Source organism: Hesperophylax consimilis, chromosome 14 (assembly GCF_061612785.1).
Source record: "Hesperophylax consimilis isolate HC1 chromosome 14, BYU_Hcon_1.0, whole genome shotgun sequence".
NCBI classification, from domain to species: domain Eukaryota; kingdom Metazoa; phylum Arthropoda; class Insecta; order Trichoptera; family Limnephilidae; genus Hesperophylax; species Hesperophylax consimilis.
In genome coordinates this window covers 13,978,786-14,005,544 of record NC_142849.1, presented here as the reverse complement: position 1 = coordinate 14,005,544, position 26,759 = coordinate 13,978,786, and the positions used below count along the sequence as shown (strand labels likewise).

At 35.2% G+C, this 26,759-nt stretch overlaps 1 protein-coding gene across 2 annotated transcripts in view; it reads right to left on the bottom strand.

Annotated features, from left to right (window-relative positions):
* LOC149417938 (uncharacterized) overlaps positions 1 to 25,666 on the bottom strand; it is a 34,084-nt gene extending 8,418 nt beyond the window's left edge. For both annotated transcript variants that reach the window (XM_089639553.1, XM_089639554.1), the window contains exons 1-11: positions 25,452 to 25,666; positions 24,072 to 24,136; positions 23,040 to 23,168; positions 21,405 to 21,906; positions 13,469 to 13,801; positions 7,301 to 7,960; positions 6,433 to 6,879; positions 5,349 to 5,984; positions 4,584 to 5,144; positions 3,573 to 3,791; positions 2,588 to 3,388 (exon numbers count right to left, since the gene is read on the bottom strand). In XM_089639553.1, the coding sequence (XP_089495679.1) occupies positions 2,588 to 3,388; positions 3,573 to 3,791; positions 4,584 to 5,144; positions 5,349 to 5,984; positions 6,433 to 6,879; positions 7,301 to 7,960; positions 13,469 to 13,801; positions 21,405 to 21,906; positions 23,040 to 23,115 (4,235 nt within the window). In that variant the 5' untranslated portion in view covers positions 23,116 to 23,168; positions 24,072 to 24,136; positions 25,452 to 25,666. The remainder of the gene's footprint in view (positions 1 to 2,587; positions 3,389 to 3,572; positions 3,792 to 4,583; positions 5,145 to 5,348; positions 5,985 to 6,432; positions 6,880 to 7,300; positions 7,961 to 13,468; positions 13,802 to 21,404; positions 21,907 to 23,039; positions 23,169 to 24,071; positions 24,137 to 25,451) is intronic.
* Positions 25,667 to 26,759: the final 1,093 nt, after the last annotated feature.

Below are 26,759 nucleotides of genomic sequence, written 5' to 3'. Positions count from 1 at the left end.
ACATTTTCAAACAATACCCCCCTAGTCGGAACAGTATCAGCAACCAAATCAAGGGTTGATACTGCAGCATATCAATGGTGATTTCTTGCCATATGAACTCTTGTTATGATCGCTCGTAAAAGGTTAACCAACACTGGCCGACGCACATCATAATAGAAACATATTTCGTTAGAATGGTTGCAGCTTTCGGGAAATTGATTTCAATGAATCATCTTTTAAACAAGCTGAGTTTTTCTGTACAAACTGGTGACAAAATTATATACCAAAGGCAGGCAATCCGGTAAGCTCCAAGCAGATTGGCGGCATATGACAGAAATAACAATTTTAACAACGATTTTCTAAATATTGAAATGCGAGGTTAACTCAAGTTTAAAAAAGTGGTGTACTCGCGCTTATTTATATTGCTGCTAAAATATCGTTTTGCTGAAATTAGACTGTACTTACGATTAGAACAGATTCCAGAAGCAATTATAGTTTATTTACAAGGCACAATCTAAAAAACACATCGTAAACCTATATCCAGACGTCCTCGAGGAGCATAATAACAATACAACATTGATGCATTTTAGTTACTATTATTATTGAACTTTTGTAAAAAAAAAAAAAAAACTTTCATCATTGCATGGGAATAAATAAGATTGGCGGTGGCTACCACGTCCCCCAACAGCTGATTCGAGCCATCCAGATTACCTGCCACTTGTTAACACATTCTGATTAAGAATAAAAAAAAAATGAATATGAAATTAAAATCAGTTTGTAAAGATCATATTTAGGCATAATGTAATTTTTAAAGTTTTATCTACCTGCAAATAATTACATCAAAAATTTAGTTGTCTGCATAAGAAATGTTAAGTGTCAGCTACACTACTCGCTTCGACGAAGTCCTCGACGAAGTTAGCCGAAGTTCGAAGTGCGTGCCCACACACTCGTGCAACTTCGCGAGTAACGCTTCGAGTCCTTTGACTCGGGCGCATTTACCGACAACAATCGGAAGTCGGGCGAAGCGAAGCGAAGTTGCCCGAAGCGAAGTGAAGTGAAGTTCGTGCCCACACTATCGTATTCGGTCAACTTCGATCAACTTCGCGAGTAGTGTAGCTGGGCTTTTAGTTATTCCGGCATGAAAATTTTCACATTCAATGAACATAAAATTGCTTTTAATTTCAGTAACATTTAAAAAAAAAAATGGAACTGATTGTTCAGACACAGATAAGGTAGGTGCCGAGCAATAATCACAACATTATTTTATTTTTATTAATTAATAATTCTATATTTTTCTTTATGTGTATTTCTTTTAATTAAATTTTTAACGGTGTTCATTCCAAGTGTAATTTTCTGATTGTCTCCCTAATTAGTAAACAAAAAAATATGATCTATCTATGTGGGGCGGGCTGCGTGGATTTGATTTTTATACAAATTTACAGTTTTATTCCGAAATTTTGCATTTTATACCTTCAAAACAAGAAGGTCACTGTCTACATTAAAATATAAAAACTCGGCAAAAGGCCCGGGCAATGCAAATCTATTGAAAAATTTGTTTTTAAAAGGCAATGACACAAATCTTACAATTGTAATATTTTGTGATCTTTCACATATGAATCCTATAATTTCTATACCCCTATATCCGATTTTTTGACAAAATGATCTGAGTATGACATCTTGTTCACATTTTTGCGAGCAACAAGAGGAGCCTAAAATTGAGTTTCAAAACCCTCCTTATCACGACCAAAAACCATGTTAAAACTGCGAGTGAGAAACCAAATCCGCTATATCATACAGAAAGTTACTATCAAAATCCGCTATATCGGATTCAACGAATCACAAGCAGTTATTTTGCCAAAATACAATATGGCCGCCGCTCTGACGCCACGCTCGTGTGTCAAAATGATCTACGCGGGAGTTTCTAAACCCGCCATGTCGGCTCAGTTGACTTTCAGAATCACGAAGTGAGTATCAAAATCCGCTATATCCATTTTATTTATCGAAATTACTTAATTATTGCTAGACATATATAGAAAAATAAATGCTTTTCGAAATTTTATTACTCCAATTCATTATATAAAAAATTGTAATGCATTTACTTATGTACGCTAGAGATGTGACAGTTTTTTGCGGTTTTCTCCAAATCAATGAAAGTTGATATAGCGGGTATAGAAATTACACGACTCATATCTGCGTTAGTAAATAAGAATATAATAGAAGTTGAAAAATAGCAAATAATAGTTCATCTTCAACATTCAAATATCAATATTTCAAAATTGTGTTTTGGGATTTTTGTGGGATAATATTGCAACTATACTTAACAAATGTTGAATAACTGACAATCCCATGAAACAAACTTAATGTTGTAGCCACTGTAACCAGAAACCAAAATACCTAACAACTTACAATACACCTATGCCAATAGCGGAAAACCAGACTACTTGTGTATCGTTTATACAATTAATAAATGGGTAAGTTATTAGGTGTTTTTGTCTGCGGCCGGGCAGTGGCTAGCGTGAAAGTGGATTTTAAAAACTGCTTTCTTTTACTAGAAGATGAAAACACGTAATATTAAATAAAGAAAAAGGTAAAAGAAATGCAAACTTACTTATATCTGCCCATATGTCGATAGTGATGATTGTGGAAACTGTGGTACGTTTTATACTCACGGTCGCACACGGCGCAAGTGTACACCACCTCGCTCCCGCTGTGCTCCTGCACCAAGTGCCGGTCAAACGGGACCTTGCCAGAAAACAGCAACTTGCACTTGCCACACTTGATTTTGTTACCATGTTGTCTGCCAGAATTACCCAAGCCCGAAGCTATACCTTCCTCCGGACACTCAGAAAGGAACTCTTCATAACCTCTATGCTGATCATTGGAATATTGGCGGATCGAGGCGCTTTGGCTTTCATCCAGATTTAAAACAGACGAGTTTGTCTTGGTTTCAAATGATATATTCTGTTCTCCTTCTGTTAGACTCAAAGTAACGCTCGCTTGTCCATTAGCTTCTTTGTTGTGTTGAAAGCATAATGCGCTGTGCATCTGTAACTGATCGATGGAATTAAACACATCATCGCATGTCCAGCACGAAAACACATCGCCTGGACTCAAACACATCTCGTGCTTTATTTCAAAACAATTGTGATCCTGGTAATCGACAAAGTGTTTGAAGTCTTCACCGCATAGAGCGCAATTGATTGTTTCTTTTCTTTCAAAGACGAGAGAATTCTGCGAAGGACAAGCGAGGAGATGGACATTTAGATCGGACTCTGTGCTGAATATTTGATAGCAAGTTGAACAAGACAGGGAAATTGTTCTTTCTGGCTGTTTGATGTCTGGGTGAGTTTTTGCGTTATGTCTCACTAGCCTACAATACTTTGCAAAGCTCATTGGGCAAAAACGGCACCTGATAAACAGATAAAAAAATATTAATATGTAAAAAAATTATTATAAGCAATAATTATTAGCCTGAAACATATATAAATGGAAAAAATCTTCAGAGAAAAAATAACAGTCAACGATTTGGCAGTTAAAAATAAGCCGACGTAGCACACCTCTGATAGTGCACCAGAAGAATAAGAAGAACTTACTTGAACTTTCCCTTGACATAATGAAGGTAGCGGTGGTTCCTAAAATTCTCATAATTTTCGCAATCCTTCTGGCACAAGGAGCAGGAATAGACCGGCTTGCATTTAGAGTGGCTTTCCTGATAATGCTTCCGGAAGAAATACTTGTTTATGAACTTTTGGTTGCATTTCCTGCAGAGGATGGCATATCTCATCCAATCATCGATCTTGGTGCGATGATAGCTGAAAAATTAACAGATTTTATTACCTGTAATGTCTTGGATTACTAGTATTAACATTATCATTTAAATATATTGTTTTCGGGAGTCTTCAATAATTACTTGATTCCTTTAAGATGACAAGAAGTTTATTAAGGTAGATAATTACTACAAAGTCTTACTGGACACACGTCCAATCTGTTAGAGTCTATAACTTATTCTTCTAAAGTACTGATGCAAATCAAATACAATGAGCTCCCGGTCTGTCAATCGGCTTCCGTTCGGGTGCCGTGGGAACCACAGTGCAATCACCGCCATCTACGACTAATTATCAGAACTATCTTAACTAGATATTAATACATAATAACATTGCATTAACCCACAGGCTTTTCAATATTTTTTCCCAGATTACAATGTTTCCAACATGTTAAATCTGCTATATATTTCATTTTTTCATAAAAAAACTGTTTTTCAGAAACTAGATAAAATTATCTTTCGGTTTTGATTATGTATTTAAAATAAACATTGGTATTCCTAAACAATAATATATTAATATCAAACATGATAAAGTTGAAAAAACCATATTTAACCATATCAGCGACCGATAAGAGGTAATTTTTTGCACAGGGATAGTTGGAGGACTGGGAAGTGACACAAGCTACTTTTCATCTCGGAAAAATATTTCATTCCAGTGGGAAAATTCTTATAACAGTAATTTCTGCCTAATACATTTACATACATGTATGTACCAAGGAAAATTCTCTTTTCTATACCATTTTCATGGTTTCATGGTAAGAAAAACAACAATAATATTTACCTTCTGAACAGATTAAACCTGTTGCATTTGTGTTGAGTAAAATTGGAGTAAATATGATCAATTCTTTCACACGTGGGGCATGCGTAAATTGGGTGCCATCCAGAATGTTTAGTATTGAAGTGTTGGTCAAATACGCACTTATCAGGATATTTCTCTTTACACAAATGACAGAGTATTACCAAACTACTTTTTTTAAGCTCATCAGAGTTTTTGATTTCCTGGATGTCTTGCAATTCTTCTTCATTGTTATCTCTTTTTGTAATTTTTTTCTCTGTTGGCGAAATGCAATCCATCTTATTTACTTTATTAATCTGTTTTAAATCTGCATTGTAAAAACTGATAAAGTCATTTACGTTGATGCAATTGTTGTGATTTTCATCAGAAAGGACATCTTCACTCTTGTCGGCTGGTAGACATTCCAGTGTTGCAATTTTATCATTCTGTTCATCCATGTTGATGATTTGCATGGCACCCGCAATGTGCCTTTTCTCCGTGGCCAAAGCTTTTAAGTGGGCTTGGTATTGATTGTTGTGTGAAAACAATAATGGGCAGTATTGACACCTACAAAAATAATTATAGTTAAAAGCAATGCAACAAGACATTGAATTTTCTTGCAATGGAAAAAAGGGTCATTATTAATTTATTTATAATGTTGTCGATAGGGTTACAGGTATTTCAATAAACGTTGATTTATCGGCGCTGAAACTGAGATTAACCGAACAGCAAACTCTTAAAGGTATTTAATGTACTTATGTGAAGACTTACTTAATTCTCCCCCTGACAAAATGACGGTAAGCGTGACTGAGGAAACTGCGATAATGCTTGAACTGTTCAGTGCACACGGAACACGTGTAGATCACTTCATTTAGAGGGTGAACCTTCAGAAAGTGTGCGTCTATAAACTTTCTTCCGGGGAACTTCTGCTTGCATTTAACACACAGAATGCCATGCAGGTGAAGCCAATTAAAGCTTTTTCTGCCATTCTCACCGGGTATCTTGTCATCTCTTCCAGCGTTACATTTAGAATTGTATATTTCAACGCTGCGATCGGTGAGAACGTCGCAACTCGACGACAAGATGGAAGAATTCTTATCATCGCTGTGCAGTAGAAAGAAATCGCTTTTGGCCGTGCTGTTTGAAGAGTATGTGTAATTTTCTATGGAGCTTCCCTGTGAAACTTCTGATTTAGTGGGCGAGTTCTTGCGGGAGCTGGCGCTGCTGCTGGCGTCAGAGTGGCCGCAGGAAACGGTGTGCTGGTTGAGGCGATCCTGAGTGAGATACACCTTGTTGCAAAGCTTGCATACAAAGCTGATTATGTCTTGACTGTTCGCCGAGTGAATTTCTTTTATGTGGGCTGACAGGCTTCGGTACTTTGCAAAGCTGCGGCAGCACAACTTGCACCTAGAATAGAAAACACACTGTAAGAGAAAGATTTCAAATGGACTCCTCTTGAGAAGGAACAAATCCAATCTCTGTAAAACACTCGGTGATAAGCTACGGTGCTGGGGCCACATGAAAAATATTGGATGTTATCATTTCAAGAAAAATCTTTGTAGCTAAATATCAACCGTTTCAAGAGCCATCAATAAGGTAAGAGCAAGGCATGAAGCAAGTATGGAAATGGCTGAACAGTGTAGATACCAATTCTGCATCTTTGGCCATAAGGAACTGATAGAAAGGGATTCAGGAAATATACTATTTAAAATAAACTGTCCAGAGCCAGTGGAATTGTCCAGCGAGAGTGGAGGGAGTGTGGGGTGTGGGGGACAGAAAGAGAAAGGAACAGAAGATTGACAAGTTCCTGCTACCCAATCATAGCTAAAACCACAATTCATATGTAACAACTTACTTGTAACTATCCCTGTTGAAATGGCGAAGACAGTGGTTACTGAAACACTTGTAACTATCATATTCTTGGCTGCAAAGCGAACAAGTATAGATAATGTTTGTCTCGGAATGTTTTTCCTGATAGTGTGACTGAAATGATGCCTTTGTGAGGAATTTCATCTTGCACTTGCAGCAGAATATACCGTAGCGTGTGAGCCAGCTGTTTAAGTGCTTATGTCCCTTGAAGTCTTCAGTTTTTACAGATTGGCACTCTGACTTTAAGTCGCTGCTGTAGTTGGACTGTATGGACGGGGGGCGCCAGTTCAAGTCCATGCTGCCCGAAAAACTCTTGTTGTCCACTATTTGGTCTAATAGCAACCCTTCTGTTTGGTAGGACTCCGGGTGGAGGGATCGTATGTGAGCTGACAGGCGGTTGAGTTTCGGGAACCTGTTTGAACAGTAGCAGCACCTAATAATAAAATGTTGCATTAGTAACAGATAGTTGTAGAATATTTCCATCAAATATCATACAATGTAACACAGCAGACACCAGTTATTACACAGAATCATGATAGAATAATATCGAAGTAAAATGACAGAATGTGAAAGATATCTTAATGCGATAAAATGTATGCAATACTGTCTCGTAAAGTCACACGCAGTAATAGTAATACCGCCCCGCATGTCCCGTGACATCACACACTTTTCGGGTGGCTACAAAAATCAACGATGGCTTATATATTCACTATTATCCAAACTTATGTCTTCGGCATGCTCTAATTAATAATGATACATTTGTAGAAAAACATGAAATTTCATTGTAGGAGACAATCTCACTTTGGAATATCAGAAAATGGACATGAATAATAGGAGTATCTAAAAGTACTAACTTGAATCTTCCCTTGATGAAGTGCCGATAACAATGGTCTCGGAAGCGGTTGTAGTTCTCGTATTCGCTCTTGCACAACGGACAAGTGTAGATAATCACTCTTGTCTTATGTTCCTCTTGGTAGTGGTCATCAAACATATTCTTAGCGGAAAACTTCTGACTGCATTGTCCACACAATATCCCAATGTGGTTTCTCCAATTGTTGATTTCGTCCAAACCGTCCACTTCTTCTACGTTGGATATCAGATCAGAGATTTCGCTCTCCGATATCACAGACTGGGAGGAGGCCCAGCTTTCTTTTTCAACTTTGATAGCGAATGTGTGTTCTTTTATATCTTTCTTATAGAATCCTGGCCTAGTTATACTTTTCTTTTGTAAATCTATATTTTGATTTTCATCCGAGCTAAATATATCACTAATATTCTCCAATTTAACACAATTATCTATATTATTTGTACAATTTCTTATATCAACATTGGAATTACTCTTTTGTACTATATTTTTTGTATCTTCAAATGCAGATTGGTCGCGTTGCTTTGCGCAATCTTTAATATTCAATTTAGAAAACAAATTGTCGGGCTGAATTCCTTGGTAATGGACTGACTTCATGTGTTCGGAAAGAAAAACCTTTTTCTTAAATTTGGCGGAGCAGTTGCTGCAACTGAACATAAAAAACAATTACATGTATTGCTATTACTATAAGATGCAATAGCAGATGAAATTTAAATTATTTTTCAGTACCCAAAGGGCACTAAGAGGTATCCTGGCACATACAGTAGAACCTCGTTAATTCGAAATCCACGGGACATCAAAAATCAAATTTCGAATTAACGAATTCCCACGTAATTCGAAATTTTATGAAAAAAAATACGCCGAAAATCGATTTTCTCGGCCGCCTCTTCAAATCCGGGTGGTATTTTAGTTGTAAATTCGTATTAATACCAATTATTTCTTTATTTTCGCAGCCGATTACCGTAGCATAGGGCCCTTTAAATTCAGATATTCGCAATAAATTCGTACAAATACGATATATTTCCGAGTAAATCGAGATTTCGCGGTAATTTTCCATCGCAGCCGGCCCTTTATTTCAAATATCTGAATTTAAATTCGTAAAACGAGATTAAGCAGCCGTATTCCGTCGCGTCCAGCTCTTTAAATTCAGATATTCGAAATAAATTCGCAAAAATACGATATATTTCCGTGTAAATCGAGAATGCGTGGCCGATTTCCGTCGCCTTTTAAGTTCAGATATTTGAAGTAAATTCGTAAAAATATGTCATATTTCGGCGTGAATCGAAATTTTTCGGCCGATTTCCTTCGCGCCGTATTTTTTAACTCGGATATTCGAAGTAAAGTCAATAAAAATACGATATATTTCCGCGTAAATTGAAATTTCGCGTCCGATTTCCGTCGCGGCGGGCCCTTTAAAATTCAGATATTCTAAATAAATTCGTAAATATACGATACAGTAAATCGCGGCCGAGTTTCGTCGCGGCCGACCTTTTAAATTCAGATATTTGGTGTAAACTCGTAAAACTACGACATATATCCGTGTAAAATGTATTTTCTCGGCCCTTCAAACTCGGATATTCGAAATAAATTTGAAAAAGTATGACATTCCAGTGTAAATCAATACAGATTTACAAAATAATAATACTTATTAGGACGATGTATAGCCACGTAAAAATACATTTTTCGGCGTTTTACCGCAACGGCCGACTTTTAGATTCAGATTTACGAAATATTATGATTTATTTTCGCAAAAATCAAATTTTTTCGAATTACACGAACAAATTTTCGTGTGCGGACAAAAATAAATTTCGAATTACGAATTAACGAATTTCGAATTAAAAAAAATTTTGTATGACAATATTTTCTGGGGAAATTTTTTTGGCGAAAATTTCGAATTACGCGTTTTTTCGAATTATTGGGGTTCGAATTAACGGGGTTCTACTGTATATACAAAAACAGAATTGTAAACAACTCTAGGTGTTACGGAAATGTTACAATAGAAGCAAAAGTCAATATTTTTTATTTTATTTTGTGGATACTGATGCGGATGTATAATTGGTAGTACATTATACTAATGTCTAAAAATCGAGAAAGGGTAAAACAGAAGTCGTTAAACACTTTTGTGGGATTACGTATGTTATTTATATTCAATATTCCAAATTTAGCAATGGTAAGTTATCTCTAAATAGTATAAAACTAAGTCGCTATCCGCATCTGTCTGTTTGTGCGCTTAGTTTCTCTAAACTACGCAAACGGATTTTGATAGGGGTTTCACCTATTATTTAGAGAATTTCTTCCGGAAGGTTTGTATATGTAATAGATGCATATTATATGTATAGAAAGTAGAGAAAAGTCGATGTTTTGTAATGAAGTTGTAAAAAAATATTTTTGGGAACTTACATTGCTAACGCTAGCCTTATGAGATACATCAAAATAATGTACTAGAAATTTGTATATCTTAACACACTTAGGCCAGGAAAGATAGATAAGGTTAAGGGTTTTGCGCCGGCCTCATTTCAATGTCAGAAAAGACGAAATTATTCAATGTTTTTATATGAATATTATATACCAATCTCTTTGTAAAGGTCCTAACTATATGTACATAATTATCCAATCGTAATGCAACTCTTATTTTTATATTTTTCTTCATGCCTTTCGTTTACATCGGTATTTTAACAAAAGAATAGTTTATTATTCGTTATTGTAATAATTCAATTCCTGGAATGAGGGTTTTTATGACCGTGAAGCGCAATTCGAAACGACCTATGTCTGTTCCGTTCCACTCAACTCCTATGTGAAAGAGAGCGAGAGATGTAGGGCGTATTTAAGAATTAGAATCAGGGATAAGCAAATACCGATAGGCGGACCGTAATAAACATATTAAAAGGTTAATTGAGTTGCATTTCAAATAATATTCGATTTTCGTTTAGTACTTTTGGTTCCATGATAACTCAACACAGTGACAATTCAACACACTTTTAAAAAGTGATAATAAGTCATTAGAAACGATGAAAATTTTTGAAGAGAAACTTCTTTACGCGCGTTATGCATTTTCGAGGACCGGAGTAAAACCGACTCATGACCGTCACGAAAAACCGTGATCATTTCGCTATAGGAGCCTAGCTAATATTATATACCTAGTTTAGGTCACTCTCCAAACTCAGCTTCGCGGTCTAGAGGCAGAGCGCCCGACTGTCGTCGTGAAGAACCGAGGTTCGATCCCCGATTTAACTAATTTTTTTTTTTTCTTTTTGTGATTTTTTTAATACTATAATATTAATAGTGATAAAATGCTCTCGTGCTGCGACTTTGTCAGGCATACATATAAGAAGATATCTACATGATTTGTAATAATGTAGTAAAAAATTACATAAATTTGTTAATTTTAACCGAGAGTCTCCCGAAATGTCTAAATCCATTTAGTGAGACTCTAGACCGGCAGGTGTTCACTCGAGTAATTGGCTAGAAGTAACGGTCGGTACCTATATGATATTTTGGTCGAAATATAGCTTACAAATCGAGCCGGTAGAGTCGCTCGGTATTTTGATTAATTATTTTTATTTTGAATCATTAAAATTACTAATCAAGGCCGATAACGCGACTAATTACCCTCGCAGACGTGCGTGACAAGTTTTCTTAGTAAAAAACACAGCCGTAAGTGAGTTTTTCAAAATTTAGAAATGTTTTTCAAATTCAGACTCCATACGGGTATGAGACTGTTAAAACACAATAGATCTTTTCCAAAACGGACAAATATACGGAAATATTTTGAAAAACAAAAGATATGACTTCACACTGCCGATATATCTTCGATTCGACCCTATATAAAGCGTTAACGAGAGTTATGTGATATTATTCATTTGCCGTGTTTGAAAACGAAAATTTTCGCGGGACAAGTCAATTGAGGAGTACACGTTGTATACGCGGTTCTCGTCGCGCGAGATACCTCTCCTCGCATATTTTTATAATTTTTTTTTATCACATGCTACTTATAAATATGTCAATATTAGGAATCTAGTTAAACGTTCATTTGTTAACAACGCGCCTATAAATAAATTTATGCTTTTTAAAACTATAATGTACAGCATTCTGAATAAAAATAATAATATGAAATGAAAAGAGAGAGAAGAATACTAAAAGTTTCACTTCCGTCGTGCGTAGGCTTGCCACACACTATATATATTTTTTTTAATCTAACCTAACCTAACCTACTTAACCCAGTTAATAAAGTTTTTGTTTCATCACTTTCCATGACTTTATATAACTTTTTAAAGATGTGATGAATTATCATTGTGATGATTTATCCGGTCACCAGTACTTTTGTAGCTTGGATATACTGAGTTATACATATAGAATACAACATTATTTTCGAATATATATCCATTTAAAACAAATTCACGCGGGACCTATATTTTTACCCGGAGACTGCGTAGCGCCAGCTACTAATGTGTTAAAAAGGCCTCACAACCTCAAGACTTTACCCCAAACCATTTTTAAGTCCCCGCGCAATGCCGAGTACATGTCCACTATTATTTAATAAGGTCATTTCGCTACTTTTCACCCTGTCATTTTTCTGTGTTGCTCACTTTCAATGCGCACATAAAAACTGACGGACTATCGGCAAGAGCATGTGATGTTTATTTGAATTCTGTTTACACCAAATTGAGGGATCTTCTTGATTATTTTGGAATTAATATTTATTTTGTATTCCGAAATGCTATACACTTAGGGACATTAGTTAGTAACTAATCCGAAAAACAAAACAAATCACGCAGGGTGTTGGTCACATGATGGTTACCTGCTCCCCTCCCACATTGCTACGGCGTATGCATACCCCACTGTTGATGGAACTCATCCTAGAAAGTAACCAATAACAATAACCCCTATAGTGCGGTTTTCTACAATTGCAGTCCAGTGAAATGATGACTAACTCGAGGTGCACTGCAGTGTGCAGTGTGTAAAGCTAGGTTTTAGGAATGCATTTCGTTACTGTCCATGAAAATTCCAAAATAAAATAGTGTATTTTGTAGAAGTGTGTCTATTATTTCAAATTTAAATTTCAACATTAAATTTGGGTTTGAAATATTTTACAAGTCTCGTACTGTTATAATATGCGTCAGAAGCTGAAGTGAAATGTACGCAGAAGTTCCGCATTTGCGAAAGCAGAGGTCCGTTACATCCAAAGATATTAGAAGAACGAGATATGCTATGTTGGCCGCCGGACCGTAGCCGGAGTACTACCTAATTAGGGTACTTTGAACGGTATCAGGACGTGTACGCACAGAAATCTGTTCTATGTATTAGTGCGGATACCTTAGCGCAAGCGAAGGTGTGCAGTAGTATTGAACAAAACCGGCGACACTCGGCAAAACAATTCCACTCAGTACGAACTGCGCATAGCACATCTCGTTCTTCTAATATCTTTAGTTACATCTCTAGTACATGGGAATAATTGTGATGTTTGGTAATAAGTTGGGTTTTCAAGCGATAGATGGCACCAGTCATAAAGCTTACTCCAGAGTCCGACAGATGTCACTAGAGTGTAGCAATTGCCTGTGGGATATTATTGCCAGACAACAAGCTTCTAGAAACAGAGAATTACCAACCCTCGGGTAATGAACAGTGAAGCTAAATCCAGACTTATTTATTGTAATGTAAATAAACGCAATTATAGTAAAGAACCTTTTACTTTATCAAAGAGTTGCAGAAATCTGCAAGTAAAGCAGATAGGAAAATCTTCTACATAAATAAAAATGATAATGTTCATTTGTTAAAAATCTTCTAAAGTTCTTCACTGATTGCTTTTAATGCGCATGTATTTTTATATACCTATATTATATAGACTCTATGACAGGTAAAAACAGGATTTTTTGAAAAACAGAGCCATCTGTTGGACGTAAATGCAAAACGAGCTATTGTTTCTCCCTCTGCACAGACAGTCTGAGCCACAGCAATGCGTGGCGGGGTACAGCTAGTCTTTAATAAATATGCATCCATCACCCAATGACATAATGTTCAATCACTAGAATGACAGACTAGACAATGTTCATTTGTTTATGTGAGTTCCACACAAGTCCCAACCACATAGAACCAGTGGGAACACGGCATCCACAATTTGAGTTAATAAAATAATAATACATAAATCTAAAATTATTACCTAAATTTGTATTCGTGATGACTACTGCTATGATTTTTAAAGGCATCAAAATCTTCAAAAGCATCTTTGCAAATGGTACAAGAGTAAATGATTTCAGAATGCAAATGTTTCGTTTTAAAATGTTTATCGAAGAATTTTTTGCCAATGTATTTTTGCTTGCATTTGCCGCAAAATATATCTGTCTTGTCGCCAAGGGCCGAAGGATCTGCGTCAGAAGTGATCTTCCGTCCCGGCGGTTTGGGAACCTCTGTAGGGTTTTCAGAATGAAACAATGTGTTGTGTGCTTGCAAATGTTTATCCTGGGTGAAACGAATTGTCGGGCACTGGCTGCATCTGAAATTAAATAAAGCAAATATTAAATTTCTAAAATAAAGAATTATCTCCATTCACACCACTGGCACTGTAAGACAAATATAATATAATAGAAGAGGCAGGCGATGGGGATAGCCCTTTCAGACCCGAGCTTTATTGACAAACACTTTTTAATTGTAATAATATGAATAAAGGTAACAAAATGTAACAATAATCGCAGTGACAGCAGTTCGTGTTTACACTTTGCTCTTGCAAAAAAACTAAAAAAAACCTCCGAATTCGTGTGCAAACAGTATTTATATGGAAAATTTAAGTGCCAAAAAAGTTTATTTGATAAAACAGTAATAAAATAATACTATTCTAGCGGATTCTAAACATTTTTATCGAAAGTTTTAAAACAACCTAAGATTGTGTGTTTGTTCTCATTGAAATGTCCATCCCACCGATGCCTGATGAATGCTGCCATCGGCGTAAAAAAAGAATGCTGGATAAGATGACGTCCCCATCACAAAAAAAGGCCTCGGGAATGATTTCTCCAGTGGTTGAAGATGAGGAATCTGACGGAGCATCGGACTATTCCGACGTGTCTGAAAATGATAGTGAAATCCCAGTGTCCTCAGTACAGATACTGAACGACACTGAAGCAAGTCTAAGAGCACTCCAAGATGTCCTTGCTGAAAAGCAGTCAAGAGTCTCAAAGGATCAACAACTGCGGATAAGCGCATATGTATCCGCTGTATTCAGATCAGTTTCACAGCTGTTATTGGAACGAGAGGGTTTCAAAGCTGATCTGGCAACAGTCAATGCCAAATTAATAGTGGCAAAGGGAGAGATCGCGATTGAAAAAGCAGAAAACCAACACAGGTTAGAAAAAATATTGCAGTTGGAGTCAGATCTAGGACCAGTGATGCGTAGAGTAGCCGATGCCACGGAAGCAAGCCTATCGTTTGCCGATATTGTGAAAAATGGCCCACAGAAGATGATACCATCAATCAACCGCTCAGGACTTAACGTTGGGACCCCCAAACCTGCTGTATGCATCTTCCCAAAGCTGGATTCTACAAAAGATAGCGACGATACGAAACAGCTACTAAAAGATACATTACGACCATCAGAACTTGGAATCCGTGTGACGGGTATTAGGAGAATCAGAAACAAAGGCGTTGTAATCCATACTGCAACACAAGAAGATCAGGATAAAATACTGAAAACCCCATGTCTAGCAAACTCGGACACTCTAAGCGCTCGATTACCAACAAAACGGCTTCCAAGGGTGATTTTCTTCAACGTTCCTCGTGACCTAACGGACGAGTGCTTCCTAAAAAATGCCTTAGCAGGAGCCCAGGACAAAGCAGGCCTAGATTTCGCAGTAAAAAGTTGCAAGCTAAGTCACCTTGCTGGCGCTCGAACTGGATCAACTTGCCACCGGGTCTTCGAGGTTCCTGCCCACATTCGTCACGTGCTGGTGGAGCAGGGGAAAGTCTTTGTGGACTGGAATGTGTGCCGTGTTCGTGACTTCATTGGACTTACAGTGTGCTCCAAGTGCCAAATGATCGGACATTCCTTCAAGTTTTGCAAGGACCAGCAAAGATGTGGACACTGCGCAGGCGAAGGTCACGCCCGGATAAACTGCCCAAAAGCCGCCGCCGAGCCTGTCTGCGCCACCTGTACAAGATTTGGGAAGCCCGCTGCACATCCGACTGGAGACAAGGACTCCTGCCCGGCCTACAAGGCTGCCCTTGCCAAGGACTTTGCAACTATTGATTATGGCGTCTAATTACATTGAAGAAGATGACGAGGTAGATTACGAAAATACTCACAATTTCTGTGATTGGCTAAAGTTTCATAGCAACTACAATATGGAAAATATTAATATTGTTCAGTTGAATGTTAGATCGATTTATAAATACTGGGATACTTTGAATGTCTACTTAAATACTTGTTGGAAGCATATTCATGTGTTAATGTTATGTGAAACGGCTATAACACCGAATCTTGTCTGTCTGTATAATATTCCTGGATTTAATTGTTACAACTATTGCCGAACTAAAAAATCTGGAGGAGGTATATTGCTATATGTTCGAAATGAATTCACATTTCAACAGAAAACAATAGAAACAAATCATTTTGAATGTGTGCTTGGCTCTATGACACTTCCAAACAAGAGTATTTTAAACATCATAGCAATATACCGCCCCCCCAACTCTAGCCAACCACAATTTCTTAATGAAATATCTGCCATTCTGCATACTATAAGCCCCAAAGAAAATGTTTTACTTATAGGAGATATTAATCTAGACTTGTTAAATTGTCAAAACCCTATTATTATGGCATATGAAAATATAATGTCGGATAATTATTTAATCAAATGTATTTGTGACGTAACTAGAGAAGCAGTTTTAGCAGGAAAAGTTACTCGTACTTGTTTAGACCACATATTTGTCCGATTTAACAGTGGATGTAAACAAAGCGATTCTCTTTCCTCATGTGTATGTAATAATATTACTATAGCTGATCACTTTTTAACTGCAGTTAATATTAAATATAGTGCAAGGAAAGAAGCCCCAGAACACGGGGAAAGAATTTCGTTTTTATCGCAAAACAAAATCGACAAAAACATTCATAATTTTAAGTGGCACTCCTTGCTTGAGGAACAAGATTGCAATATACTATATAGTAAAATTAAAAACAACTTTAAGAATTTGTATGAACAGAGTAAAATCGTTATGAATTATAAACCCAAAAAAAGACCTCTGTCAATAAAACCTTGGATAACTTCTAATATCTTAGAAAACATTAAAAAAAAAGATTCATTGTACAGAAGGTGGAAGAATTTTCCTAGCAATCAATTCTTTGAATTGGAATATAAAACTTTCAGAAATAAGGTGACAAAAGAAATTATTAAATGTAAGTCTACCTTTTTTAACAATAAATTCAAAAATTATTTTGGAAATACAAAAAAAACTTGGGATGAAATAAATAAATTATTAGGACGCAAGTCCAAAAGTAGTTGTGACGAAATAATCTCGAAATATATGTTAAATACGAATAATGAAGAAACCGTAGCAGATAAGTTTGTTGAATATTTTACAAATAGTGTTAACTCTATGATACATAAATGTGATTATTTAGCATCGACCGTCAGGCCGAATGAAGTGCAACATAGTATGTACCTACCCAGAGCTACCTGCCAAGAAATCAATATTATTGTTAGCAAATTAAACAATTCAAAGTCACCAGGGATTGACAACATTCGAATGTTTGACATTAAGACACATATTAATATTTTAGGGCCTGTTATAACACACTTTATCAATTTAATTTTATCGCAAGCAGTAATACCAGATGAACTAAAAAGTAGCATCATTAGGCCAATTTACAAAGGGGGCAAACATACAGATATTCAAAATTATAGGCCAATAAGCATATTGCCAGCCCTAGAAAAAATACTTGAAAAATACATTTCCATAAAACTTAATAAATATCTAGAATCTTTCTCTTTGTTGGATCCCAACCAATATGGATTTCAAAAGAAAAAAAGTACGGAAATGCTGCTTCAGGAATTTTCAAATCACATAAATTATGAATTAAATCTAAAAAAACAAGTTTTGGTTTTATTCATAGATAACTCTAAGGCATTTGATACCATTGATACAAATAAACTATTAGAAACACTGGAGGCAATAGGAATTAGAGGAAAGCTGCTAGTTTTATTAAAAAATTTACTAACTGATCGACAAATAAGAGTAAAAATTCTTAAAAAATTTAGCAAAAGAAAATATATCTCAACAGGTGTTGCACAGGGGTCAATTCTAGGGCCAACCCTTTATATTATTTATGTCTCAATTATGAGAAAATTGTTTTCATTTGTTAAACATTTTGTATATGCAGACGATACGGCGCTCGTAATATCGCACGAAGATCTGGTTACTGCAATGAACCTTATGCAACATGATTTTATTGCCCTACTGAAATGGTCGCATGATGCAGGCCTCTTTATAAACGCCAAAAAAACTAAAATTATGCACATCAGATCTCCACACGCCAGATGTAATGTAATTCCTTCATTATATACACACACATTTGCCTGCATACATAAAAATGTTGCACAGCCCTGTTCATGTGAAACCATTGATTTTGTCAAAAGTTATGTATATTTGGGTGTTACTATTGACTGCTACATGAAATGGGATGTACAAATTGCTAATGTTTGTAAACGTCTACGAGCTATTGTGGGTAGGATTTATAAAATAAAATATTTTGTGCCTATAAGTACTTTAAAGTTAATCTACTTATCTCTGGCTGAATCCACTATACGTTATGGAATTACTTCTTGGGGACATTCTTGTAAAACTAATGTAAGCTATATACAAACATTACAAAACTCCATTATAAAATTGTTAATCCATAAATATGACAATCAACACAGAAGTAACATTAAATTAATGTACAAGTCTCTGAATATTTTACCTGTCAGAGGATTATTGTTTTATAATATTGTAAGTCAACATGTTATATTGTCTGATTCATTGTATAGGGAAAGAGTTTGCCATAAACATAACACAAGATTCACTCAAAATGAAGGACTGGTAGTTCCGAAATGTACTAATAAATATGGTGAAAGAACTTACTATATAGTACCCAAAATGTTTAACTTATTACCAATGACAATTAAAAATAATAACATGTATACTGCTAATGTTAAATATAATCTAAGGAAATGGTTATTGGATAATAATGATCTATACTGATGCCCCTGAAATGGAATTCATATTCTTAGAAAATGGAAAAACAATTATTTTGTAATACCTGACTACCTACCTCTATTTATGAAACTATTGATGTACTTGTTGATAATACTAATTTGTTCATACATTTATTTTTACTTGCTTATTATATAAGGCTTTTATGCTACTATTTAAACTTTTCTGCAATGTAACCAATTTATGTAATTATGTACCGTTCAAATTGTATCTTATGAATGTATAAATGTTGTCTCTATGTCCCTGCTGACAAACTACATAAGTAGTTTAGCGGGTTTAAATGTGAATAAATAAAAAAAAAAAAAAAAAAAAAAAATAAGAAAAGAAATAAGAAAAGAAAAAAAAAAAGAAAAAAAAAAAGAAAAAAAAAGAAAGAAAAAAAAGAAAAAAAAAGAAAAAAGAAAGAAAAAAAAAAAGAAAAAAAAGAAGAAAAAAAAAGAAGAAAAAAAAGAATAAAAAGAAAAGAAAAATTATAATAGTGGACAACTACTAGTAGCAATGCTTCGCTATTGCTTGATTGATTTCTACCATTCAAACCACTCTTAACACTCCTGGCACTAATAAGAACAAACTTTGAAATTTTCAGCAATATCGGTTGACTTCTTTTCGAGTTTTGCGAGCGCAAACTTAAAGCAGGCTGAATTTTTATGTATTAAGATTTTTTATTCAATTTTCTTGGGAAAAGCAATTGTGAGTACCGTGTCTCAATAGTGCCAAAATAAGGTATAAGGCTGCCTTTACACTTGGAAGTTTTTTCCTGTAAGTTGCTCACGTAAGCGACTTACGACAAATTTACCAATGTAAACGACACCATAAGTCACTTACCGTAATTTTTACCAAGTTACGAAAGTTTTTTTTACGTAAGTTTTTGACAGGTCTAATCGCTCACGCGGGAATTTACGGCTCTCTCACAGCTTATCAAAACAGATTGATAAGTTGAGACGCTTACAGTAAGTTTTGACGTCACTGTCTGGATGGTAAAACAGAAATCTGACAGGTCTTTCTGCCGTTGCTCTTCGGGACTTGTTTATTTGTCGCCATGAACAGCTTTATGAAATAATACACTGCAATAATCTATGGAGACTAACATAACATTATTTATCATTAACACAATGTCATGTTTAAATGCCTGTGTAAATGTGTGATAATGATTCTAGTATTCGACTTCACGAACTGATGGATCAGCTATCAAACTTCACAACAAATTAATATTTCCAATGAATACATACACAAATGCAATATGAATTCACAGAATACATTACCTGACGCAAAAAATCGAAGAGTCACCATTAATTTTTCTAACTAACTAACTAACCATCACGCCGTTTCCCCGCAGGGGTAGGCTGAGAGGACGGACAGCCAAACAACTCGGTCTTGGCACACACTTATTGCCTCATTCACATTCATACATCGTCTAATACATACTCTTCTATTATTATGACTGTTGACATGGCCCGATTCAAGTATCTGATTCACTTGGTCGTGCCATGTCTTCCTCGGGCGTCCCCGACTTCTGCTACCATTCACATTTACATCGTATATTCTCCTTACACTCCTTTCTTTGCTCATTCGCTCTACATGCCCAAACCATCTAAGGTAGTCCCTTTCTTGATCTTACTCATTACGCTTACATCAGCCTTGTACTCTTTGCGGATCTCCGCATTTCTCACACGATCGTACATGGTGTTACACACATACGCCTCAGGAATCTCATTAATTTTTCAGCTGGTGAAATAGCATTCCGAAAACGAGTATCATTCTTTTTAATTAGCGGTCCAACCATTTCCAATATGTATTAGAAGTCAGTTGCTCTAATTTGGATAAAATTAAGTAATTTTCGTTGATCCTCAATTCTTAATTCTGCCGTTAAACGAACGAAATCCCCATCAGTACTTTTTCTTTGAAGACAACTCCTAATCCAACACTCTGCAGGCCCTTACGTTTTTGTTTGACAAAATTGTGCATATTATCGCAGCGGCAATCCGTTGTGTGCGGAAATGGGTACTATATGGGGATCCATGATCTAACCCTAAATAAACAAATCCCTTATCAAATATTACTAACTGACAGCTGTCAAAGTCGGCGGCAACGTGTTGTTGTCAGGAAGCCATCTTACCAAAAATAGAATTATTGGTGTAGCGGTCTCTGTGAGAAGTTCCTAAGTTAAACTTCCAAACAACTTCCGTGAGCATTATTTACGATAAGTTGGATGCATATGTAATCGCTCCCGTGAGTAACTTATCAAAAATTTACGAAAGTCGTAAATTTTACTTACAAGTGTAAACCTAGCCTTAGTAGAACAAAAAAATTCATAGGTAAGTTAACAAAATCATTGATTATTTGCCATGAAATTTCAAGAAACAGTTGACATCTTTTGATAGACAAAAGTAGCCATCACATTTAATGCATTTGGTGCAAGATCGCTTTGAACATTCCTCAAGTCATATAATAAATAATTTACCCAGCTAAATAATATTTTTCAAGTAGCTAGCCATACTTACAAACGATCGAGTCCGGTCCCAAACCTATAGAAGCATTTGCACCATCCGAAATTGAATATTGAACTTACCCTCACAATTGTAAGTACAGGATCCGAAAGAGATAGGATAGAGGAGTTACCCTTACTGTCCAATGGTGTGAGTACAGGACGGTGCATATTACGTAATACAAGCAAGTTGGCCGAACCTAATTCATGTCAGTGGCGGTGACATATGAAAACCATCTAAATTTTTTAGTCCAAATAAGCTCAGAAATCACCGGCTAAAAGTCTGCACGGTACAACCCTAGCTAAGTGATAAATGTGTAAACCATTTTGAAGTTTAAAAAAAATACCAAATTTAATATATGAAAATGAAACTTACTGGAATCTGCCCTTGGCGAAATGGCGGTAGCAATGGTTACGGAATCGATTGTAATTGACATCTTCCTCATTGCAGAGTGAACAAGTGTAGAGTATCTCCCTGCTGTCATGCGTCTGCAGATAATGGCTGTCGAAATCCACCTTATTGGGAAACGTCTTTTTACAAGCGCTGCAGAAGATGCCGCATCGCGACACCCAATTGTTATTGGACTTGACACCATTATCCGCATTCTCAGAGAGGTGACTTTTTAAAACAAAAAAATCATCTATACTGAGTAATTTATCTGTGGTTCTCGAGTTGATTTTTTTAGATTGAAGATCTAAATCATCGTTTTTGGTGGCCACTACGACGTATTCAAAACTGTCGTCGGCCAATTTTTGTGGTTCAGAGTATTCTATTTGTAGAATATTCTGGTTGTTCATGAACTGGGTGATTTTTCCTGAGAGCATCGCCCATTCTCTGAAGAGACCGAATGTACCTGTGATGTCCGGGTTTAGGTGATCTGAAAATAAACAAAAATATTGTTATGTGGATACTGCAAAAGAGTCCAAACTGTCCAGGAGTTAGTTGGACTATGCCGGGGCACAGTGGGATTGTGCTGTTTATTACATTTTTATGTGAATACAGCGAGACCAAACTGCTCCCAACTAAAGCCGGGGAGACTATGTCATCTCCAATCGGGGTATGTTGTGTGGCTGAATGTAGTGGGGCGGGAAGGAGATGGGGAGGAGGAAAGTGGAGAAGTACATGGCTATTCAGATCTGGTCATCAAACACGCCTAAAGCCATTTCAAGCAACAATTCAATTCTGAATAGTGGTCTTACACCAGGGCGATACTGACAGCATCTATGTGTATTGAGAAAACAAACAATTTTACAATTTCATACAAATAATTACATTTTACATATTGCATTAACCAGTGAAGTTTCCACATAAAATTCATGCTACATACAGAAAAACACATAAATGAACAGAAAAACAACTTGATCGATACAATAAAAATAACTGAGATATCTTACACACCTTAATGAAAACACCTTAGTGAAAATAACTGTGATATCTCAGATATCTTACACACTTTAATGAAAACACCTTAGTGAAAATAACTGAGATATCTCAGATATCTTACACACCTTAATGAAAATAACTGAGATATCTCAGATATACTTGGAAAGCATATTCCAGGAGAAGTTGCATGTATGTTTTTGTATATTTTTAACATTAAGTCTGGTGTTAGGTCAAAGAAGGCTTTCCCGATTAAAAATGTAATTGAATTTGCTCTTTTAAAAATCCCAGCGATGTGCGGTTCCCATTTCAAGTCTTATGACATGGTAACTACTAGGTATTGTTGTAACGTCACTGCTTTTAGAGATGTTCCGTTAAGTTTGTATTCGAGCTTAGGGTTAGTTTCTCTATCATGTAGAACAGTGAATTGAGTTTCAGAAGCCAATCCGTCGTCCATTAATATATTTCATTGAAGTCATTTTGCAGTTTATCTTAGTATGCTGTGAGTTTTTAAGGTGCAAAATCTAACTAAAAGAAAGTATATTTTTTTCATTGAAAGGCTGGCGTTCAACGGAAAGTCAATGTCGGAGTATAAGTGGTTAACTGTGAAATATAATATTTAAAACTAACCAGTTAGAAGTTTCTGTTGGATATTGGGTACTTCGATCTCCAGTTTCTGTATTCGGTTTTCGTTGAAGCAATTCATGGTTGTGTGTGGTGAAAGCTCAGAGTGGTTGACAAATTATAAAACAAAACATCCTGGAATAGAAAATATCAATATTAATCCTTAGAACTCGAGCTAGACTCAATATTACAATGAAATATTATTGAATATTAGAATATAATTGAAGTGGAATGAGGAAATTACAGATAAACTTACAGATAAAGGAACTTACAGATAAAGAAATATTTTTTTAGTGCCAAAAGTGATCTCAGTTTCTGATTTTGCTGCAGTGATCTATTGGCAGCAGGAGTGTAACTAATTTTAATAAATAGTAAATATATATACGGGTGTAACAGCACGTATCTGAAAGATTTTTACCAGCGATTTCTGAGCATATAAATGGAGTTAACAACGTAGATGTCGTTTTGTTGTCTGATGATATATATATTTTTTTCAATTAAAAACAATGAAATTTCATCACACCTCGCCGCTGGGTAGTTGGATAATGTCTAGCGGGTCATGTGATGCGCACTCCGCCTCGTTCCAGCATGTTAACAGACGAGACAAAGCGCTTAGCACATGTTCTGCCGCAGCATGTAGCAATGTTATCACTGGTGATGTGTTATAGAAAAATACATTTTTGTTTTTTATTGAAAAAATATATCATAAGAAAGCAAAATGACATCTACATTTTTTGCTCGAAATATGCTCAGGAATCGTTAGTTAAAATCTGTCAAGTACGTGCTGTTACACACTGTATATGTATATATACCAACGAGCGCAAAGGGTTAGGTGTATTTATATCAGGTAGGTATAAATACGTATTTAAGGATCAAATTATTTAATTCAGTACTCTTACTCGGTAATTGATGCAATGATTATGAGTACCGTGATACAATCTAATAGCAGGTTATAAGAATCTTGACAGTTATTTGTCAAATATAATGATTGGTTATTAACTATAGTGTGTTAATTTATTAATTGATTAACACAAATACCTGGGCTGGCGCAGACGGTTAGGGAGGTATCCGGCCAGAAAAACCTTCAGTGACATTTGAAGCCACTAAAACAAAAACAAAAATCAAAGTCAGTGCTTAAATTTTTTTACTGTAAGTATATAAAAGAGCCAGCAATGTTGGATTTTTGCAAGCTGTCACTTGAAATTCCCGTCTTGAAAATGTGAGGTTATTTTGAACATTTATAAGATTTAATTTAAAAGAATTATATGAAAGTGATTTTTTTAATAATATAAATGTCTTATGCATGTGTTGTTAATTATAAATCATAGAAATCAAAGTTTATATTGCACAAACAATGAATCCAAAATGTCAATTTTTTCTGGGAATTATTATAATCATTTTTATAGTTTAAACGAGATTAAAAGCATAGTGATAATTTCGTATTTTCTACAATTTTTCGACGTTTGGAGTAAGTATAATTAAAATACAAAAATCTAAACGGTAATTCTACTAGTTTTGAAATGGTATTTGTTTTACTACATCTTCAAAAAGATGAAATATATATAGATAAAGTTGCCAAAAATTTTTAAGTACTTGAAAAATCCTCTTTGGCTGTATAAACATTATATATTTTCCATGAACCATCATACCGCGTTTATTAGTAAGGCTGAATATGGAAAACAATAGTTCAATTTTTTTTTTTTTTTTAATGAGTTTTATTATTCACAATGTACATTTGTTACTTATAAATTTTATTAATTAGCGACCGGTTTCGACACGTTCGTGTCATTAACTAGCTATTTTAAAACTAAATTTTTAAGTGCAGAAATATGGGGTTTTATTTTGTTTGATTCTTCAGATTCTTCTTTAGTTTTAAAATAGCTAGTTAATGACACGAACGTGTCGAAACCGGTCGCTAATTAATAAAATTTATAAGTAACAAATGTACATTGTGAATAATAAAACTCATTAAAAAAAAACAAAAAATGTCTAGAAATTGTTACATAGTGAATGCCAAAGAAATACAAAAAACATTATGTTTTTGTTTACCTCTGTAAAATCAATATAAAATCAATCTATGGAACTGCCTGCTCATTGAACTAGTGATTATTATTGTTTGTAACATTTAGATAAAAATTAATGGATCGTGGGATGTTTGTATTTACTATGTATGATTTTTATTGGTAGCCCGCATTCGAAATTAAGTAAAAACATATTTTAACTGGACTACGAACTTTCGTCAATATTGTCGAATTCAATAATAATTTCTAAGTTGGAATCCCAAATTAGCCTTCATCTAAAACAGTACATAGTGCATGTGAATACATTCAAAACATAAGCAGTTTAAAAAAAAACTGCCTTGACAGCTAACGATATGTGAAAACAATATTGTGATATAAACAAAACATTAAAACTTACTTTTGCCGCATCGTGGTGCAGGCATTGAGCGAAGCTAACCTAAAAACATGTTTATTTGTGTATGCGTAAGGATCGGGAGACATTTCACATGAAACATAACGGAGGATGATTAAGGACCAGTATTATTTTGTCGATGAAATGCATTAAACTTTGCATTTCACGGAATGAATCCATCGCAAAACACACCGGACATCACATTTCACAGACTTTTTTCCTCCATATTGGAAAAGTGCATAGACTAGCAAACAACATTCAACCGATGAAATAAATATAATTATTGTTTTTTATTTAATTTTGTATGTAATATATTATTTATGATTGATCCTATTCTTTTGGGAATTAATAATTATGTTTATTACGACAATAATAGGATAAAATTCTTTCCTAAAATAAATATTTTTTAACATCTTAATATATAAAAATCACATGTCACTGTTTCTTACACGCTAATCTCCATAACCGCCCAACCGATTTTAATGAAATTTTGTGAATGTGAATGGTTGGTTTTAGTGTGAAATATAGGATAGTTTTGGACCCAAACAAAAATGTAAAATCATACTTTTTTCAAAGATTTTTTTTCAGAATTCTCATCCATACAAATAACAACAAATTTAAACTTAAAGGCGGTCTGTGGTAGACATGTGGTAAGACAAAATTTTATATTATAAAATCCATTCCGAATGGTTGAGTTAAATTCTAACTGATTTCTAATCTTAATACATAAAAATTCAGCCTGCGTATGTTTGTGCTAGTAAAACTCGAAAAGTAGTCAACCAATATCGCTGAAAATTTGAAAGTTTGTTGTTAAAAGTTCCAAGAGTGTATAGAGATGTTTAAGTGGTAGAAAAAATTGGGGACGCCCAAGGAATATTTAACGCAATATCTCTACACCGTAATGAGACACGAATTCGAATTAAAGTCGATATAATGTAGTTTTTTAACAGTAATATTGTGCTATAAAGTAGTTAATGGTGGTAGACGTCCGAGGCGCCCGAAAAAGACATTAGCAAAGCGTTGCTGGGGATCCACTAGTATTTTATAAAAATCAAAACCAGACCTCACTTTCATACCTCCCTCGGGGAGGTTAAAAATATACTTATTCCATGGTGCCTTCGATTCTGACTGTCCCTTGTAAAAAAATAACTTATTAACGTGGTGTAAATATTACACGCGAGTTAGGTTGGAATAGTAAAAAACTTTACTTTAGCACCGCGTGGGTATAGGTTAACCTTAAGGTTTTGACTCTTTTTTTAGTTAGTTTTCCGGCATTTTCCGATGACATCTAGCGTGAGTGGTTTATTTATGCAT